General features: G+C 35.4%; 1 protein-coding gene across 2 annotated transcripts in view; it reads left to right on the forward strand.

Moving 5' to 3' along the window:
• LOC131533137 (uncharacterized protein C18orf63-like) overlaps positions 1 to 21,544 on the forward strand; it is a 57,714-nt gene that overhangs the window by 15,471 nt on the left and 20,699 nt on the right. The window contains exons 12-14 of one of the 2 annotated variants that reach the window (XM_058765244.1): positions 1,634 to 2,248; positions 3,359 to 3,436; positions 4,658 to 4,780. In XM_058765244.1, the coding sequence (XP_058621227.1) occupies positions 1,634 to 2,248; positions 3,359 to 3,436; positions 4,658 to 4,780 (816 nt within the window). Of the gene's footprint in view, positions 1 to 1,633; positions 2,249 to 3,358; positions 3,437 to 4,657; positions 7,727 to 21,544 lie in introns of those variants that run through there. The other variant, XM_058765245.1, reaches the window with a different exon arrangement.

The following is a 21,544-nucleotide window of genomic DNA, read 5'->3' on the forward strand; positions in this document are numbered from 1 at the left end:
AATGACTGCAGCTTCCATCCACTTCAATAGCAAACAGCAATATTTAGTCGAAGACGTGGCCTTGGGGGGGTGCGCATACTCTGACAGGATGCACAATGGTGTATCAGTGACCCGGATCAGGCTTATATAATTTCCTCATCACATTCCCCCTCTTCCTTAGAGATTCCTTTATTTACTCTCATTGTCTAAAAAAAAATGCAAAAGATCAAATTTGTGAGCAAATAAACAGAGATCGAAAACGTATTTATTGGCCTTTGGCACCCAAGTTATTTGATCTAGTTTTTGAGGACACATCGTCAGCTTTAGTTTTAATATCATTGCATTGATTATTGGATCCAACACTTTTTATATTGTTTTCTTTGTCTTAAAGATAAATACAGTATTTAAAAAGTGTCATTTCCTAAAACTGCAAATGTTCAAGAATAAACATCCCTTGTTTAGTTGATGAATTGCAAAATCTTAAACTTTCTCAAAATATAATAACATGTCTAATCTCACAGTGAAAGTGGAGCGAATGATATCACACACATATGGGAAGAGTTTATATGGACAGTGAGCAAAGTGGTGTGATGTCTGCCTACTCAAACAATCCTTGAGTTTGCTGGATAATTGACACTTAACATTTATTACGTAGAATCCAAGTGAGAGTTTCCAGTAAGAACAATACCTGATACTACATTAGATCATTTCTTCCTGTTAGTTGTTGTTGGCGCATGGAGGAGAGTCTAACAGTCAGCCAGATGGGTTTAGGTTTAATTTATACTGGCTAGAGCTGAAGGTTGATGTTATTAAACTTTGACAAATGTTGAGAAACGTGATTTGAAACACTATATGTGCTGTTTGTTAGTACAGATGGAAAGCTGGCGTGGAGGGAGCCTTCATTAATCTCATAGACTGTAATGATTGATAATGGCAACATTAGGCAGCAATGATCAACTGACTGGTTAATTTATGTTGGATGTACTAAAGCATACTAGTGCCAGCATCATTATCAACATACACGTTCAGCACAAATAATTGTTTAACTAAGAGGAACCTCACAGATTTCGCTATCCAGAAAGGATTTTCTTGAGAAAGAGAAAGCTCACAGATGTGTGTCAGAGTCAGTCTGCCATAATATAACAGTATGTTTTTGGGTTATTTAAGTGTTGCAATGCATGTTGGAGCAATTCTATATTGTATCAGTAAAATTAAATATTGGCAATTATTTAAATATTGAATAGTTGTAGTGGGTTATTTCTTTTAAGCAAAGGAAAATATTTGACTCAAAAATAATACCATAATAATAATAAAATCTTTAAAAATATTGCACACAGCCATAATTTTACAGTTGATTTATTGCATAAAATAAATATATTATTTATATAATTTGTGTCAATTTTGGCTTAAGATATCATGTCTTTATTGCCACCCAATAGAGTTTTACGTATTGATTGATTTTGGAGTAGTTAAAATATTTTTTCATAAATTTCATAAATCATAAAGTTAATTGTAAATTTAACTTCAATGAACCTTTAAAAGTTTATTTTTGTAGACATCAGCACAGAATCAACCAAACTTGCACACTTACTCAGGAACTTTTGCACAGGAAATAGTTCCCTATTCACAAACTCCTCTTTCCTTACAATTTTAGTGCTTTGGGCCGCTGGCTGCAAACGTGACAACCGTAAACAGCAGCAGAGCTGTGCTGAACCAGCTTCCCAGCAGCTGCCCATGGGACGCAGCGCAACACCGCTACAGTCAGTGTGACTCAACTGGAAAACAGACTGAAAAGAAAAAGAGATTCAGTTTGGATTTGTCTTTTGACCAGAAAGGCTGGACATCCTCCAACTTGGCAACTCAGTCCTCTTCCTCTCCCACTAATGTTCATTTTACTCAAATCCAGTCACAATCTGCACTTCCAAGACCAAAGCTTGTGCCAATCTTCAAAAACAAATCCAACACCCACCATGGGAACATGACTGAGATGCTTGCAGCGAAGCGGCAGCAGGGGTCGGATTGGCAGAAGCTAACGGCGGTTATGAGGCCTCTGTCATCTACTTGTCTGTCATCATCTTCCAAACCCCACTACTCCACACCACCAGCCTCTTCTAAGCAGTTCCCCAGGCCTCCAGCCCCGGAGCGGATGACTTTACCTTTTTCTAAAAGCACAGAAAAGACCAACAGCGGAGTCGATGCGATTAACCCTCCTCTGCCTTCAGTACAGACGCAGCCCCACATCATGCCTGAGATCCCCAGCAATAGAGGAGTAAGTGAGCTGTGCATTTTATTGATTTACAATAATTGTAAATTGATCCCTTAAGATATCTTACTATTTTCTCAATCTGATTATATGTAAGTGTGATCGCACTCATGAAAGTTTATTAAAAGTTTAACAAAAATTATATTTTTAGGTGCCCAATGAAACATGTTTTATCTTTTCTCAAATTCCATTATGATTTCCCAAATTCTGTGATTTATCAATTTATTACCAAAAATGGTGGTAATCAAATGAAGGCATAAAACTTTACATATTAATAAATAATAAATAAGCAATTCCTTTAATTTTTTAGCAAATAAAGGGTTTACAGTTAAAATTAAATCATGGAGAAAAAATTGTGTGGTTATTCCTTAAAAATAAATTATTGAAAAATAATAAATATAAAAATTTATATTATTACTACAACTACTACTTCTACTTTGAGTAGTACATTCTACTGTATGTATTTCTCTCACAATTTCTTCAAGTTAAACCAAACATTTATTTTGTTGTTAGGTTTCTGTTTGATATTTGACAATAGTTTTTCTCATGAGTTTTGACATGAAGTGGTAAAATGCTCATGAAGTGACTATCAGAGCATCTCTGGAGATTAAGTTTATGTCCTTATTTAGTGAGATGGCAGATGCTGAAAACACCATGCGTGTCACACACGTTTGTTTGTGTGTACCAGACAAAACTGCGGTGCTTATTCACACAGAGACTTCATATTTAAATGGTCTTTTCGCAATTAATACTCACAGACTTCAATTTTTTTTTTTTTTTTTTTTTTTTATGACCAGATTCCTTGATTCTGTCTGCGTTTTCTGCATCGCAGAAATAATAGGGCCCTAATTTCTAAGCAGTTAAACTTACAAAAACAGAGCTCTTAGCAAATGCATGGTAAGTTTTGCACAGGCAAGCACCACTTACATTTTCTCACTTGGAAAATGTAAAAATTTAGTTTGCAAATTGCTGTATTTCTCATGGGATAGTGGGGCACTGATTTAGCAAGACTAGGCAAATTAATCGGTGCAGTTTCCTGAAAATAATTGATGAATCTTCATGAATGATTAAATCTGGTGTAATGTTTCTAATGGATCCTGTCTCGACATCTTTCAGGGAGACACGTTTGAGTCAAAACGAAAGAGGCTGAAACAGAGTGTGCAGAATGTGGAGGTATACGCAACAAGCAGTCAGGTACTTTGTTTTTCTGTGTATTTTTTTTGTTTGTTTTGTTTTTGTTTTTTACCATTGCACATCTATAACATTTATCATAGAAATACTCTTCGTAAGAACATTGTGTTAACTTTAACTCAGAAACTTCAAAGCTGTAGATGGAGTGTTACACTTTTGCAGGACAGAACAGTGTGTTATAGTCCAGAGGCCAGCAGTGTGACTGCTCATTGGCACGCATAGTCTAAATGAAACCCATTACAGGTCTGGCATGAGTTCATGGTCTTGATTGAATGTCATTAAGAGAGAAGATAAGCTCATATTTTTTCTTCATGATGGAGGCTACTAACAGGTGCAGCCATATATAAACCCATATCAGATCTTTAATTTGTGTGATACGTAATGATGCCGTTGCTGGTTCAGGTTATGGCTTGATAGGTGACCTTGAACTGCAGGAACAATAACAAGTGTACAGCCTTTCAGCTCTTCTACAGCTCTGTACAGCAGAGGTTTACACAAAGATATAATTGAAACTGACAGTAAAGACATTTATAATGTTGCAAAGGATCTTTATTTCAGATAAATGCTGTTGTTCTGAATTTTTCTATTCATCAAAGAATCCTTAAAGTTTTGGTTTCCATGGTTTCCACAAAAGGAAGCAGCACAAGTGTTTTCAACACTGATAATAATGTTTTTGAGTGGAAAATCGTCATATTAGAATGATTTCTGAAGGATCATATGAAACTGAAGACTGGAGTAATGATGCTGAAAAATCAGCTTTGAATCACAGGAAAAAAATACTTTTTACAATATATCAAAACAGAAAACTGAAATTTTAAATTGTAAATTTTACAATATTACTGTATAGTACAATACTGTTAACTGTGTACTGTTCGATTTTAAAAAAGGCAATATTTATCTATTTAATATCAAGTAATTTGCTGGTCTACACAGATTCTGCACATTTATAAAGAATTGGCAATATGTTTATACAGTTATGTAAAATTCACCAAAAAAAAAAGTCTCAACTCTGCCCTTTAATTGTTTGTTTATTAAATATTTTGGATAATTTATAATGCTTTCACCTACCAGTAAATGTAGCGCTTGATGTTCAATTTAGCACATATGTATAATGTTTAAATTCATTCTGTAGAACATCAGCTTATTTATTGCTGTTCAAAACGTAAATCAGTTTTCAAGCTGCATACAAAACTTAGTAAGGTTATTTATTTTTTCTGTTTTCAGCTCTCTAAGGTCAGCTCGGTGGCTCTGCAGGCATGGTTGAAGAGTCGAGGGATCAATGTGCGCTCAAAGGATAAGAAAGAGGAGCTGGTGTCAAAGGTCATGAAATGTCTGAGTGAAACCTAGGTGTGTTGGGTTCGGTTACTCGCTTAAAAAACACACACTATAGAGACTTTCCATACTGAGTTTTTGTTTGTTCCATTGACAAACTCTGTTAACAGTTCAATGCGTTTGCTACGAGTTACAACATATTCGTTGCACATGACATTTCAGCCTTTTTTTTTCTCAAGCAAGACCTTGTAAGCTAAAATCTGTTGTTTAATTGGATCCAGAGTTTGGAAAGAGCTACAGATAAAGAAAAAAAACATGTCTTTCTTTGTGTAGTAGTCCTTTTTTCTTAACTCGATGGTCATTTGTCCGTCATCAAACTTAACCTGTTACGTTTAGTTAAACTCTGCTCTGACTTTAATCAAGACTTTGCAAAAGAAAAGGAAAGCATTAACTTTGTCTCAGATGTTTCTCCTAAAATTATTTAGAAGTAAACTCGGACACAAATGAGACAATTACTGACATGCAGTAAGAAGAGATATATATATATATATATATAATTCATGGAAATAGCAGCTCAGGAATTTAATAAGTTTATCTTGAAATCTCTTCTTTTGATTGCAGACATCAGTATTTTGTTAATCTCAGAAGAAATGATAAAAGATCTAGATGAGCCATGTGAGATTACTTTTGTGACAGGATAAAAATTCAATTTTTAATTTTGTTTCTAGCATGTTTTCTCAGCGATCTTGCCTGACATACAGAATTTCAGTTGGCAATAATGAACTTCAACAGTGATGCAAGGTGACTTCTCAACCTTAATGACACCACAGACTCCAAAGAAGAGTCAGAGGCTCTTGACTGAGATGGAAATCAGGCCCAGCCACTTTGATGGCTAATGATAGGGGCCACATTACGCTGATTTCTGTATCTTAAAAGAGCAAGATCATTCTTGTCTCTACTGCCCTTTATACTGACAGAGCTTAATGACCCATACACATCTGACTTGAAAAGCTTTGCAGTATGTAGGAGGTCATGCAGAAGCAAGAATGCACTTCTGCGGGGCAAATATGGTCAGGCTTGAAAAAGTGATGTGCATTTTGCACATCAAAGATTTGAATGTGAAACAGACTTGCTACCCACCACGCTGTGACTAACAGGTGACTGTTGTTCATTACCGTAACGGCTTCTAATATCAGCACGTTTAATTGGCGTATAGCTATAGTTTATCGCGGTGAACAGGGGTTAGTTGATTTATAGACTCTTAGTTTAAGTCTTCAACCTCATGCCACAGATAAAGAAAAACGTTCCTTGAAAATGGTTCCCACGCTTTGCAGATTCAGGCCTTTTTTTGGTCTGCATCAGCACATGCAGCGATTGATAGATGATATGTTTGATGTATTGCAGTCGATGGTGCTTTTAAAACACTGTCTAAATCATTCTGTCATATTTAATCTCAGAGACAATTAATTTATTCATATGCGGTTGCTCTTCTGTTATTTGTCGTTCATTTACTGACATCAGAGCACCCATGAATGCACTTTTGTTAAAGTGCCAGTCGCTACAAGGCACGGTAAAAATTCCCGCTCCTGCGTGCCGCTTCATGCTCTCATCTCACAGTACAGGCCTCAGGACTCCTCCACTGCTCGGATTTAGACTGTTTACCTGAGTTCTGACCTGCCAGACTATACTTACAACCAGATTAATATACAGAGTCAAGGAGTCTGCTGCTGTAATTTATGAGCTTCTACAAATGAAGCATTGAAGTACCATATTAAATGCTGGATTGACTAAGCAATGATGGGATATTTATTTGCAGTTAACCCAAATTACTTTTAGAATTTTTTTATATTTCTTTGAACTATGAAAAGGAGTTACATTTGGTCTACCAGGCTAAGCAGTCAGCAAGAAGTATGTGGGAAGACTGTATTTACTCTTTCACTCTTTTGCAATTCCCAGTATTATGATTCAGTCGTGATAACAACATCACATTAATCCACAAGTAATCCACACGACTCCAGTCCATCAATGAATGTCTTGAGAAGAGAAAAGTTGCATGTTTGTAAAAAAAAAAAAAAAAAAAATCCATCAAGACGTTTTAACTTTAAACTGTTGCTACCTGCCATAATCCATTGGTTTCTCAAATGAACAAGTTATCTCCTCTGAATCAGGAGAGAAATATGCATAGATCAAGCAACGTTTACAAATGAAAACAGTCCAGAAAAGTTTCAAACAGATATGTGGGTGGATTTTGATGTGAGAGACAATAGCAGATGGACTTACTCAATGGAGGAAGCGTTATTATGGATTATGGATTTGTATTTTGGCCAGAAGCGACAGTTTAAAGTTAAAACGCATTAGTTATGCATTTGTTTCTTACAAACACAGCTTTTAGCCTCACAAGACATTACTGTATGGACTGGAGTCATGTGAATTACTATTATTATTATTATACAAAAATAACACATTTTGTTCATAAAATAATACAAGCAACTTACCCTCAAGCATTTAAATCCTCAAGCCTTTCATTTTAACAGAATATTGGTAAAATGCTATAAATTTCTGTCCACAGAAATGTTGAACATATGCAAATGTAAATGAAGAGTTAATTTGCAAAAACAGATAACTCCGTTTTTAACCATTCTCAAAAATCATGTTTTTTCATTGTGCATTCCAATTAATCTCAATGAAACTGCAATTGTTTTTTGACTAGGTTAAAAAATAACAAAAAAAAAAAATAGCTAACTAACACAATAAAAACATGATAACATAATAAAAACCATGATTTTTGAAAATTATCTGAAAGTTATCTGTTTTTGCAAATAAACTCTTCAAATGTAAATTAAGTGTACCTACTACCTACACGTTGTGTTTCCAAATGCAGGTTGAACTATTATAAGCTGTATGTGTGTAAATGAACTCCACGACAGTCTGTACAGTATACTTCAATTAAATCGCAGCCTTTGATTTGATTATCACATTTTGATAAGTCATATTTTTATTTCATTTTTATTTAGATCAACTGCACACCCCCATTTGTTTATTTTAATGTTACATTTAAATCATTTGCAAACCCACGTTTGGAAAAACTCTGACTTGGTGAATAACTGCTGCTATGATCACTAGAAAACGAATGCAAAAACATACAAAAAAAAAACACTGACTTTGAATCATTCAAGCAGGTAAATGATAATTACATAGTTTACATGTGAATGGCATAGTGTTATTAGCAGCACCTGGTTAAACTGGATTGTGGGTGGTTGAGAAATAAGACAGGTTTTTGGACTGAAATACTGTGCACAAAAACTGCAGCAGTTTAGTGAACTGGTTTCACATTTTTTTTTATACATTTCAAATGTGCTGAACACCCCACCTATGCTGACATAGTTGACAAATGTATGTGGATACATTTTTCCCAAATAAAATTGTCAAATTGAAGTCAAAGCAAATTGTCGAATACCACAAGCATGCAAGCCAATACACTAGAGGCGTGTTATGCTGTCGCTCCATATAATCAATCTCTCCCAGCTACTATTGTACTGCTGGAAATTGCTTAAGCATCCAATATTATTAAAACAATATATTATCAAATGGAACGAGTAGGTCAGTTTGTATAGTTAATTATTAATAAAACGACAGTGTAATATTTTATTAATATTGAGTGTATTAATACATTTAAATGTAAAAGTAGGAGCCATATTAAGGATGATGGGGTTAGTTAAACCAAAAAGTTGGGAACGCTGCCCCTGAGAGCAGGTTAATGTCCTACAGTTGAACACCCACAGAGTCGTGATAAAATGCAGCTCGGTCACGCTGTAGTTCTCTCTCACATTCTCAACACATGGCTACATTTTGCTGCCAAGCAGAGAACGATCTCCGTGCTTAATGTGCCCTAATGTATGAAATACCAGAGGGACCGAGCGCCGAGCCTCAGAGCAGAGCAGGTGGCAGCTGGTCGTCTTCACCCAGCTCGAAAATCTGCTCTTAACCCTTCACAACACCAGTGTAACACGAAGCGCTGCAGTGTTGTAGACAGTATGTGCTTGTAAAATAATAACATTTTAAAAGTCGAAAAATGTTGGTCACATAGGTGTGCGGCCTCTGGCACATTCACATGTAATTAGTTTTATATGGTGCTCAATTGCATGGCAAATTTCTTCTAAGTAACATTTAAGTTCTGTGACACACAGGGTTTTAAGCACTTGCTGTATGTAAAACCAGGAAATGTCAGGGAATAATTATTGATAATCATTAATTAATGGGATAACTTAACAAGAAAATTATATTGGAAATAATACATTTAACATTTTAAATATTTTACATTAAATGTAAAATAATACATTTAATATTCTAAATATTTAAAATGATTCATTTTAAATAGTAAATTATTTAATTTAAATATTAATTCTTGTTAAAATATTAATAATTTAACAGGAAAAAGATACCAAAAATATTAGATTTAACATTCAGAATATTCAGAATTATTTAATTTAACATTACATTTAATAGTACATTAAATATAAAAAGTGTTCCAAGTGCAACACTGTTTGAGTGTTTAAAACAAAGTCTTTTTTTTTTTTTTTGAATTATAACAAAAACATTTAAATTTTTTAAAGTTATTTAATTTAAAAATAAATCAGTTTTACAAGTGCAAAACTGTTTGAATGGAGAAAAAAAATCAATCAATCAGATTTATTCTAGAAGGTATTTTTGTGACAATTATAACAAATGAAATGTTTAACAGTTTAAATATTTAAAATTTTAATTTAACATTATATTCATTAACTTTTATAACAAATACAAGTTCTTCTAGTTATTTTCTCAGCTCTGCACCCTCTAGAAAATTATTTATAAAATCAGGAACATCTGGAAAAGTCATGGAACCCTTTGCACAGAAAGCCCACGACTTAAGCATGCATGAACACACAGCACTCAGGAGTGGGCACTGCATCATAAAAACTCAGAACAGAAGGCCTACATGAAGTGCATTGAAACAAGGTCTGCAAACCCATTTCAAAACTGGCCATATGGCATCATGTTTGCTTATAGAACTGAAAATATCTTTGCTTGCAAGATAAATATGAAGCTTATAGGCTTAGGAAGGCTTGGGTGCATTTTTGTAGCTTAGCTGCCGTGTTTCCATGTTTTATTAGGTGGATACTAAGCTGGAAAACTTTCTTTTTAGGTTTAAAAATGCCTTAGGTGAGGTGCATCCGGGCCAAAAACTGTAGAGTTTAATGTCATTTACTGTTTGTTTGGTTTGTAAATCCATCTCACAAACTGAATAACTAGAGTAACGGCAGCATGTTGGCTCTGTAATTCATAGATTAATGGCTTTCATTTTTGTTCCGATTTCAAGAATTAATGTTCATGAAACTCGGTCATAAGCTAATTACAGAGTTTGTGGTCTGAGGGCTTTCGCGTTTACCCTTGAGGCATCTGCAGACTATCCTGGTGTCTGGTTTCCATTTCCACACAAGAATGCTGACAGCCCTTGCCTGAATTTTTGGAGGTTTTTGAGAGGGGAAAAAATTCAGTGGAAGAAACGCTGATGCTTTCCATTAACTTCACTTTGCTTCTTTATATGAAATATCACAATGTCACTCTTTCAGTCTGGCTCTCACGGAGGGACTGGTTTATAGAGGTCAGCGTGTAAAAACGCTCCATTGTGTTTCTGAACTCACTGAACTGTGCCACCAATGTAAGAATGGGTTCTGTTGAAGCAGACTGGCTCAAGAAAGAGAAATGTTTTCAGCAGGATTTCATGCCCACTAGTTTACAGCCACGGAGATATATGGGTATGTGTTAACATTTCACTCCAGGAAGTCAAAAATTTGAAGGAAGACAAATTGAATGAAATGCCTACAAGTGTGTAAATTTTCAGATGTCAAAGTACTTTCTCCTGCCCTAGTTTAATATGCAGAGATGATTATGAGTAAGCCATTGGTAGGTTGACTTCCTGAAGAGTATAAAAACTTTTGATTATACCAATAGTGTGAGTTTGGGGCGGGACTTCCTGTTTGGCTGAACAATGATGGGGGGCGGGGCTGTGGAAGTGTCTTAAGAAACCTGTTTTAAAACTTTTTTAATTTTATTGTTTGAAATTCAGTTGTATGCTGCTAGTGGTAAATAAATTACACACTTCTAATTGTATTATACAACCCAAATTCCGGAAATGTTGGGACTTTTTTTAAATTTGAATAAAATGAAAACTAAAAGACTTTCAAATCACACGAGCCAATATTTTATTCACAATAGAACATAGAGAACATAAATGTTTAAACAGAGAAATTTTACACTTTTATCCACTAAATGAGCTCATTTCAAATTTGATGCCTGCTACAGGTCTCAAAATAGTTGGCACGGGGGCAACAAAGGGATGAAAAAGCAAGAGCTGGGAGAACATCTAGCAACTAATTAAGTTAATTGACATCAGGTCTGTAACATGATTAGCTATAAAAGGGATGTCTTAGAGAGTCCCTCTAGAGTAGATCATTTTTTGGTAACAAGCAAAATATGTTTGCTGCGTAAATCAGACGGACTGAGATGCTGCGATAACTACTTGGACGGACTTATTAAAAAGGCAAATTCATTCTCTGCCAGCAGGAGGCGCATTAAAGCGGGAGAACTAGAGGTTTCCCCGGTAATGGCTGTAGACAAAGCAGCACTGAGCTTACAAACGCTGCTTTATCAGGCATATAACACGCAAGATTAAATGAAAATGACATCGAACATTTTCTAAAGACAGTGATTATAAAAACGCCCATGCCTCGTTTTGATTTTTAAACATGCTCATGTTTATTCAACGAAGCCAATAAGTTTTGATATCGTGGCGGGTCGCCACAAATAAATAAATGTATGGGAAACATCCCACAGCACAACAACCTGAGCCCAACTTCATTGCTCATCACTTTAACTGCATTTGTCTCTGGCGCCACTAACCAGACCGATAAACAAACACAGACCGGAAGTTAACTTCGGGCCAGGCGCGTGCACCCGATGAAACCGTCTATAGAGAACATTTGGCGCATCATTAAACGAAAAATACGTCAAAGATGACCACAAACTCTTCAGCAGCTGGAAACCTATATCAGGCAAGAATGGGACCAAATTGCAACACCAAAACTCCAGAAACTCATAACCTCGATGCCCAGACGTCTTCAAACTGTTTCGAAAAGAAGAGGAGATGCTACACCATGATAAACATGCCCCCGTCCCAACTATTTTCAGACCTGTAGCAGGCATCAAATTAGAAATGAGTTCATTTAGTGTATAAAAGTGTAAAATTTCTCAGTTTAAGCATTTGTTATGTTCTCTATGTTCTATTGTGAATAGAATATTGGCTCGTGTGATTTTGAAATTCTTTTAGTTTTAATTTTATTCAAATTAAAAAAACGTCCCAACATTTCCAGAATTCGGGTTGCAAAAATTAAAATCGGTTGCATTAGAACGACTGGTGATCTGAATGGTTGCTAGGCCCAAGTCAAAAGAGCTCAAACCCAAGTCTGTGATATTTTGTATTTTCTTTCAATGTATGTCTAAGGTATTTTTTATCTGGCAGTAGCACACCTCTGTTCTACAAGCCACATAGTTTAGGTACACCATCAGTTATGTCCTGCAAAGAGCAAACTGATTCACAACGTTGTGCTCAGTTCTCTTTTGCTTATCTTAGGCATCATCTCAAATTGTTTTAGGACTGCCAAAGAATAAAAAGCCTGTGGTCCATCATAATACACTGTTCCTCGACACATGCTTCTCCTTGAGAGACATTTCATGCCTCTTAACACACTGTAGAGCCAAACACTCGCATCCAGAAATAAAAGAGGAGAGTGAGAGACTGTGTGAAGCACAGGATCATGGTGTTGAAACACGGTTCTTGATTTAAACCAGACACTGAAGAGGCCGTTTCTGTGAAGTATGTGTGTATGACAGGTATGGTCACTTGGTGTGTTGTAGAATATCAGATGTGTTTTCATCTCTGAACAGAACATGTGACTTCTCGGTTTCTTGACTTATGTATAGATACTCTTCAATTTATATATAAATATACAGTGCCTATAGAAAGTCTTCATACCCCTTAATTTTTCACATTTTGTTATGTTGCATTCTTATGTTAAACTGCTTTAAATTACTTTTTTCCCCCACATAAATCTACACCCCACTCACCATAATGACAAAGCAAAAACCGGTTTTATCACAACTTTGCAAATTTATTAAAAAGGAAACACTGAAAAAATTACATTGCACAAGTCTTCATACCCTTTGCATTGACGCTTGAAATTTCTAGGGGTGTCCCCGACTAAGGATTTTCATAGTTGAATCTTGCCGATAGTCGAATCCAGGGCCATCCTTTGGGCGGTGCAAGTGGTGCGGTCACACGGGGCCCCGCAGCGAACAGACCCCCAATGAACTCCTCTTGTGGACGCGTTCTTCACGCAACAACGTGCAGAAACACGGCAACTAACGGCTTTACTGCAGCGTAATGCATACATAATATATACACGATATATATAAACCAGCTGAAATGTTTTGAAATCACTTGTACCCTACCTGATCGAAAAAATCCTTTCACTCTGCCTGTGTCAGCTTGAGTCTTGTTAAAGGTTTAAATCCCTGCCTCCAAGATGCTCCTCTGTCGGTCACGGATCATGGAAAGTGAAACTTAAATCTATAGGGGTGGTTGGATTTATTCATGCACGTTAAAATATTTATTTAAAGCTTCTTTCTTTTCAGATTCTTACAGCATTATTTTAACAGGCTGTGTATTAACTTATTCGGAGGAAAACGGTAGTTCTATGTGAAATCAGACATTTGAGCACCCCCATATAGCCAAAATGTCATGATCATAACACCCCGCGAATGTTCGACTGTGAGATTGGGAGTTGAATCAGGCTCCTCCTATCGAAGCATCGAATCTTAGACTATTCGGGGTCACCCCTACCTTATTCATGTCTGAGGGAAACCAAGCACCGCTTATCACCTGCATAATACCATCCCAGCGGTAAAGCATGGTGGCGGCAGCATCATGCAGTGGGGGTGTTTTTCAGCGGCAGGGACTGGGGAAGTGATCAGAGAAGACGGAAAGCTGAATGCAGTTAAATACCGAGATATCCTTAATGAAAACCTGGTTCAGAACCTCAGACTGGGCTGAAACTTCACCTTCCAACATGACCATCGTCCTACACACACAGCCAAGACAATGAAGGAGTGGCTTAGGGACGACTCTATGAACGTCCTCGAGTGGCCCAGCCAGAGCTGGGATTTGGAACCAATCAGACATCTTTGGAGAAACCTATAAATAGCTGTCCAGCGATGGTCCCCAGCCAACCTGACAGAGCTTGAGATGATCTAAAGAGAAGAATGGCAAAAAAAACAAAAACAACTGCAGATGTGCAAAGCTTGTTGCATCATACCCAAAAGAAACCTGAGGCTGTCTGTAATTGTTGCCAAAGTGCTTTAACTAAGTTGTGATAAATCCAGTTTTTACTTTGTCATTATGGTGAGTGGGGTGTAGATTTATGTGGGGGGAAAAAAGTAATTTAAAGCAGTTTAACATAATAACGCGACATAACAAAATGTGAAAAAAATTAAGGGGTATGAAGACTTTCTATAGGCACTGTATACACACACACACACACACACACATTTTTTATATTTAAAACAATTGTAATAAATAGCTGATGTCACTTTTTGCTCATAGTTATTTGTTCAAATCAAGTCAAGCCTCCAGTCCATCAATGTTCAGATTTAAAGTTGTAAGTCTTCATTCAGGGTCAATAGATTCACTGCAGATGTCCTTCCAGAATCAAAATGAACAAAATAGATCCTCACTGCTCTTTTTACTTTATTTTTTCTGGCCAGAAAGAGCATTTCTCATAGGATATCTGCTATCTCTTTACAAGCCAAGAAAACATTGCCCTCGATTCATTGTTTATTTATGTCTTTTCTATGCATGTGTTGTTTGTTCTCGACTTGCTGGACGTGCCTGTCATATTTTTTGTTTCTGTGCTACATCTCACCCGCTTGTATGGTTTTGGAAGTGAAAGATTACATTTATGTGAGAGATCAAGGACGATCTTTGTGTAGAGCAAAATGAATCGATTTCCTCTGAGAAAATAAATGACTACACCTACTTCATCTGACCTGAACGCTCCCCGTGTAGAGCGCTTACAAAATGAGGAGAATTCGAAATCACAGCTGCTGGACTGTGGTCATAAAGACAGATCATTTCTAAGCTTGTCCTTTAGACCTTCAATACAAAGAGAAGGAAGTATTCATCCATATTTAACACCCAGACAAGCAGAAACTGGCAGCTCTTTTATATTCCTTAAAGGGATAGTTCACCCCAAGTAAATTCATTAATGTTTCACAGTAGAAAGAAAGCAAAAGGTTTGGAACAACGTGAGGGTTCAGACCTTCTCACTCACTAGTTTTGTTGTATTCTGTTAAATATCTCCTCAAATGAGTCTGAAACAACATGAGGAAGAGTACATGCTGACATCATGTTCAGGTTCATAGGAAATATTCTTTTAAATTCCAGTTGCTTCGCTGCAACAACCACCAGCACAAGCATTTGAGAAACTCCCTTGACATTGATGGAAACCCTGCAGTGAACTGAGGTGCCAAACACTGTTATTACATTGATAAAAGCACAAAGCGTGCATTGTTCTGGTTTGACCTGGAATACAGAGACATTTAATTACATAACGATCCTTGTAATCCATTGGCTGAATCTGAAAGAAATGTCTGTCCCTATTGATAGACCAAAAGATTAGGTGAGATATGTTCAAAGGGAAATGCTCGAGTCATGGATATGGAGATAGAGAGCAGGTGGAGGCAGGCATGACAGGTGAATTAATCCTTCCTCGGAGCATTTTAAGGCAAGGCTCGACCTGCACCTGATTTAACATGAGCTTGCATTCAAAGGTTTGGATTCAAGCCTCCAAATAAGAGCAGCGTTCTTCCCTAACTATCCACCTTATTTTTAACGCAAGGCCAGGCAATGCTATTCGTAACTTAAATGTGGCTTCCGGTATCATTCGCTTTTACTTATTGTAAGCTATAAAAAACTGCTCATTATGCTGCTTTTGCAAACTTGATGTATTGTCTTATAATGTATTATAAACATAATGGTTTGTAGCACAAATATATTTACCATTTACTCTATGTTCTAGTTATTTACCTAAAGTGGATAATGATTTAAAGGTATCGCACATTTACAATAAATGCATAGCTTAACAGAAAAATTAGGTGGATAATAAATGTATAAAACGCTAAAATAACAATTATTCCATATAGGAACATTATGTTGAACTTATAGATGGATTAATGGATAGATAGAGTCCCTTAAATCTATTTGTAAATAAATTATAACAAGCCAAATTTAAAAAAGAAAAGTGTTGAATTATTACTTATAGAACAGTAGACCATTATATTTAAGTGTAATTCAGATGAATGAATAATGTTTTCACGATTTCACACAGTTTTAAGCATAAAGGGCTGTTCACACCAAGTGTGACAACTGTAATAATAACATTTTAGAGAATAGGGAAGTCCACACTACAGCTATAACAATAAAGACACGCAAAACGACAGCCAATCAGATGCCTCTTTTAAAGAGCTCATCATTTAAAGCGGCAAATAACAGATGCAGAGCATGCTTATAATAAACAGTACTAATGTAATAATATGTATTATTCCAGCTGATGAATGATAAAAACATTGACAGCCAATCAGAATCCATCTTTAAAGAGCACAAGCACTTAAAGGTGGGGTATGTATTTTTTTCAAAAACGCTTTAGAAAACAAGTCGAGGCCCGAGTACCAAAACAAACTTTTTCTATTTTAATGTTTGTATACCCCAGGATACGTTGCCATTTTGTGGGTATAAATTCACTAAAAACAGAACACTTGTTTATTAATGCTTGTTACAATTGACAATATTACAAATTCCTGAATGCTTTGGAATATAGACCTAAGGTTGGTCTCTTTTTAAAGATGACACATAGCAGATTATTGCTGAAGTGAAAGCATTTAAAAAAATAAAGGATACAAAGTTAAAGAAGTTTAAGTTTACAGTAAAGATAATGTAATATACTCATTTTGTTTTAATTTATGCATAATATATTTTATAAAATATGTTGCACTCTAAAATTGCTAAATGAAAGCCACATGTCCCAAATTTAAAGTTAATATCACAAAAAAATTATGGTTCCTGTGAGATTTTATTTGGGCAAAAATAACTCCGTGTCTATATGCTGTATGTTTGTTTTTTTAATGTCTTGATTCATACACCTAAAAGGGCAATGTATCCCCTGAGATACAAACATTTAGAGACAGACTACAAAAAAAATGTAAGCATTTAATTAATAAAATTTCAATGTAAACCTAATAAGCTAATGCTGAACAACAGCTTTTTAAACGGGTAAGTGCCCTCGAACATGAACTAGATCAACTTTTATCGGAGGGTGAGTAGATTTCCCACTACAGTTTTAAATGCTGCCTATGAGCTAAACAAAGAATGCATGAACAAAGTCAGTATATCTAAATATTCACAACAAACACCCTTTCAACATGAAACCAAGAAATGAGACCTACACTTTCCCTGCTTCTCCCCACAGCCTCTCAAATGCTTGTATCCCAGGATGCATCGCCAGTTAAAGCGGCAGATAACAAAACTGCAGTGTGCAGTTACCTTGGTGTGGATGCTCATATAGTTAATGGACTTGATATGTTTTAGTGAGCATCACTCATCCTTGTTAGATTTGACAAAAGTGCGGTTGAACTTAAGTGAAAGGCTGGCCTAGAAAGCCAGTGGACAAAAGGAACTGGCAACAGCACAGTGCTTTCAGTCTTTCTCTGCCCTTGAGCCAGGCTCTTCGTTTTGTTGGGTGACATTTCTTGTGTTCCACTTCAGTAGGTTGTCCTGGACATTTTCTTTGCTTCGTGTTTGTGAGCTGCAGTGTCTTTACCAATGAATGCATCCATTCTGGTTTTTCAGAGCGGTCTTCTGTGATTTCTAATAGCCTTGGCATTTTAAAAACATCTGCAGTGGTACAAGACTGTAGTTCTTTATTGATTCGTCCCACACTGGACGTTAGATTTTTAATTGCCTGAGCACTTCATTTGGTCTGCAGTGCTGATATATATGTTTAAGTCAATTGGTTGGCTCATCTGAGGGACCTCTGGGTGTGTTGGAAGTCAATGAGTTCAGAAACATAACCCATGATAAATTGTCCCTCTTGCTGTTGTTAGTCAAGAGCCCAGCAGCATTATTCTGAACTAGCTGCGGCGAGAATCACCAAATGAGACATTTCAGCTTTGCAAAAGCTCTCAGCTGGAAGAAATCACTCTTTAGAAATCTGCTTGTCAAATTAAAGTTCAGAATAATGGATAAATAATTCGAGATTTAAGAAACTTTTAATTGGACTTTTTAAAGTTAGAATAGCATACTGCCATGCTGCTTTTTATTTTATTTTTCTTCAGCAATATCAAGTTTTTATTTATTTTATATAAATAAATACTTTTTTTTTATTAAATCCAAAATTGGATCGAAAACGTAAAATAACCATTTTTTTTATTTACTAAGAGGTCATTAGATGGCACTTGCTTAAATAAATGTGCATATAAATCCATATGACAAAATATGTTGCATAATAAGTTCTGTTTCACATATACAGAATATATCTGCTTTTTGGTTTTCTCTTAATTTACCCATACTCTTCCCCAAAAGGTTAACATGCTTTTTCAGTAGCTGCTCTACATCCCTGGAATAATTTGCCACTTTATATTAAGTTTGCATCTACATATGATGGCTTGCTTTATTTATTTATTTATTTATTATTTAAATGTAGTTGGAAACAGTCATAATCAGATGTAGTGGTATTACTTTTATAGTGCATTGTTTGTGTTTGTTTATGTTTCGTATTCATTTGTGTTTTGTTGTTATTCCAACATTAGGGTTCTTTGTTGGAGGTGGTTCAGTTTGGCCAGAAGCAATATAAGCCATTATGAGCTTAAAGAGAGCAGGTTTCTGATCACCTCAGGCGTTCTCTTGATATCAGCTCACATAAAAGCCTAACTAGACTCGGGTGTTGCTTCAGGGCTCTTTCTTTCTTCTGATAGTTTAGCCAGTGCAAGTTATGCATCATCTTTCTTCAACGTATTTGTATATTTTCCTCTGTTGCTCAAGGCAACTGTCAGTTTGAGTCAGGTGATTTTCTCCTGGCCAGAGACTCGATACATGTTCCAGGTCATATAGCAGTAGTAAACGGAAACAGACGCAGTTATTTCTTTCCTTTATTCACTGTCTTTCCATTATGGGTCCTTTTTCCATGACCTAATGATTCCTTTCACTTTCAGAGAAACTCACAAAAAGAGCTTTGATTCTGACCATGGAGTAAGAATCCATTTCCCTTAGTACAATTTTATTTTTATTTTTTTAACTTTTTTAGTGTAATGGAAGTAGAAACAGACTTTTCTCCTGTTTTGTGACAAACATCTGAGTAAAACAGATTATTGAAAAAGAAAAAAATGTAGGGTGGGGTTTGATTTTGTTCATAGGTTGTTGACGGAGGTGGAACAGACTCAGAGCTTGCAGTCGATTGTAAGAAAGCGGCTGGTAAAAATGAATCGCATTGTTGAATTCTTCACAATAATATAAATAACTTGCATTCAGAAAATAGATTTTTATATAGAATAGAATATAATTTTTATTTCATTCTTACCTTGATTAGAGCAAAACAATTGTAAAGTGTTTTTATTTTATTTTGCTCAAGGCAACTGTCAGTTTGAGTTTTTTTTATTTTATTTTTTTTATTTATTTTATTTTAATTCATTTTTTTTTGTTTTCACAATTTCCAAGCTGCTCTTATCATTATAAACAAAAACAAGTAAACACTGTTAGGCTCCAAAAATAAGTAATTAAAAATAATAATTTTATTTCTAAATTATTTTAAATAAAAAAAATAATAATTTAAGCACATTATATAATACCCACTATTTGCAAAATGCTTCAAATTGTCACTACATTTTGGTGGTGCAGGATAAAATATGCTACAGTGATATTTCCCATATAGTGATTCCTATAGTCCCTTGGCTTTATAATGACTTCAGGAGATGCTTAGTGAAGATTTTTTCTTTTTTTTTTCTTTTTTTAAATGTCGGTCCTAGTAAATTGCATTGACCTTTGCGATAAACGCCCTACTAACTGTGGTGTTTGCTTTGTACAAGAGAATCTCTGTAATTTGAGGAACATCCCACAAAAAACAGCTGCAGTGCATTTTTCTTGCCATTTTCCCAGGCAGTGCTGGGCGAACGCTAATTTATCACCAGCCCCGCTGGAGAAGACTGATGCAAGCTGCATTCACTATCTGCTCCAGAGTTTTCCCCTTTGCATCCCATTATTCTGTCAAGGCCTAATGTTGCTAATAACAGGGCTGTTGACTGATAAGTTGTCCACATTGAATTACCAGATTTTAAGATGAATGCCTTTTTTTCATTCTTCAAGAGTTCTTTTTTGCTGTTTCTGTGCATAAAGTAGTTCATATCACAGCAGGGCCTATCCAACTTCTGCCAGCACTGTTTTATAGTGAAAATTTCATTTGCACTGTGGATTATGTGCATGGTTGTTGGCGTGAGCATGAATTTTTGGTTAACCCTGAATATACTTTCTAACATTGTTTGGCTGTAATAGACATAATGCTGTCTTTAGAAGTCATGGAAGACATTACAGAAACATTAGTTGCAAAGAATGTCATAAAACAAATTTCTAAATTAAATTCATCAGGTTTAAACATTTTCCAAAACGAATAGTTAAAAGAATTTATGAACATCATAAAACCTAAGAATTAACAAGTTGGGAGTAGTCTGTAGAGACAATTACAGGTTAGTTGTTAAAGCGCTCTAATTGGTTGATTTTGTCTTGCAGAGGCTTGCAGATCATTCCAGGATTATGGCACCATGATATTTTTGCCAAACCTTTATATCTGATACTCGGAGATCATTTTGCCAATTTTAAAATATTTTAATTACAAATCCTTAATTAAGTGGAAGGCTTCCACATTTTAGTGTCCAGTGACTGCACACATAAACGTTTAAAGCAATAGTTAATCCAAAAAGTAACATTTCTTCAGATTTGGAGAAATGTAACATTCCATCACTTGCTCACCAATGATGGATCCTCTGCAGTGAATGGGTGCCGTCAGAATGAGAGTCCAAACATGGGTCCGTAATCCATAATAATGCTTTCTCCAGTGAAAAAGTCCATCTCCTGTTGTAATTTCACACCAAAATCCACCCATAGATTTGTTTAGAGCAGTTTTGGATTGTTTTGGCTTCTAAACGGTGCTTGATTTGTGCAGATTTCTCTCCTGATTCAGACCAGAAGACTTTTAACTGAAAAAAAAAAAAAAAATAAAATAAATTTAAAACATCTTGATGGATTTGTTTTTTCAGATTTTCTTTCTTTCTTTCTTTCTTTCTTTCTTTCTTTCTTTCTTTCTTTCTTTCTTTCTTTCTTTCTTTCTTTCTTTCTTTCTTTCTTTCTTTCTTTCTTTCTTTCTTTCTTTCCTTCCTTCTTTTTTGGTGAGCTGTTCCTTTAAGTGACAGAAACTCAGCTTTTTTTTGTTCATTATATAATTTAATATAAGCAAACATGATTCATTATAATTTCTGCTTATTATTCTGGCCACTAATTGCAAAAAAATAAAAAAAAATACAAATTGCCAAAAAAAATTACTTTGACTTATTTATTATTATTATTATTATTATTATTATTATCAAGCATTGACATTCTTGTTTTATTTTTATAACACTTTTCACAATACATATTTTTAAGTAGTT

The sequence above is a fragment of the Onychostoma macrolepis genome, chromosome 24 (assembly GCF_012432095.1).
Source record: "Onychostoma macrolepis isolate SWU-2019 chromosome 24, ASM1243209v1, whole genome shotgun sequence".
Taxonomy (NCBI): Eukaryota; Metazoa; Chordata; class Actinopteri; order Cypriniformes; family Cyprinidae; genus Onychostoma; species Onychostoma macrolepis.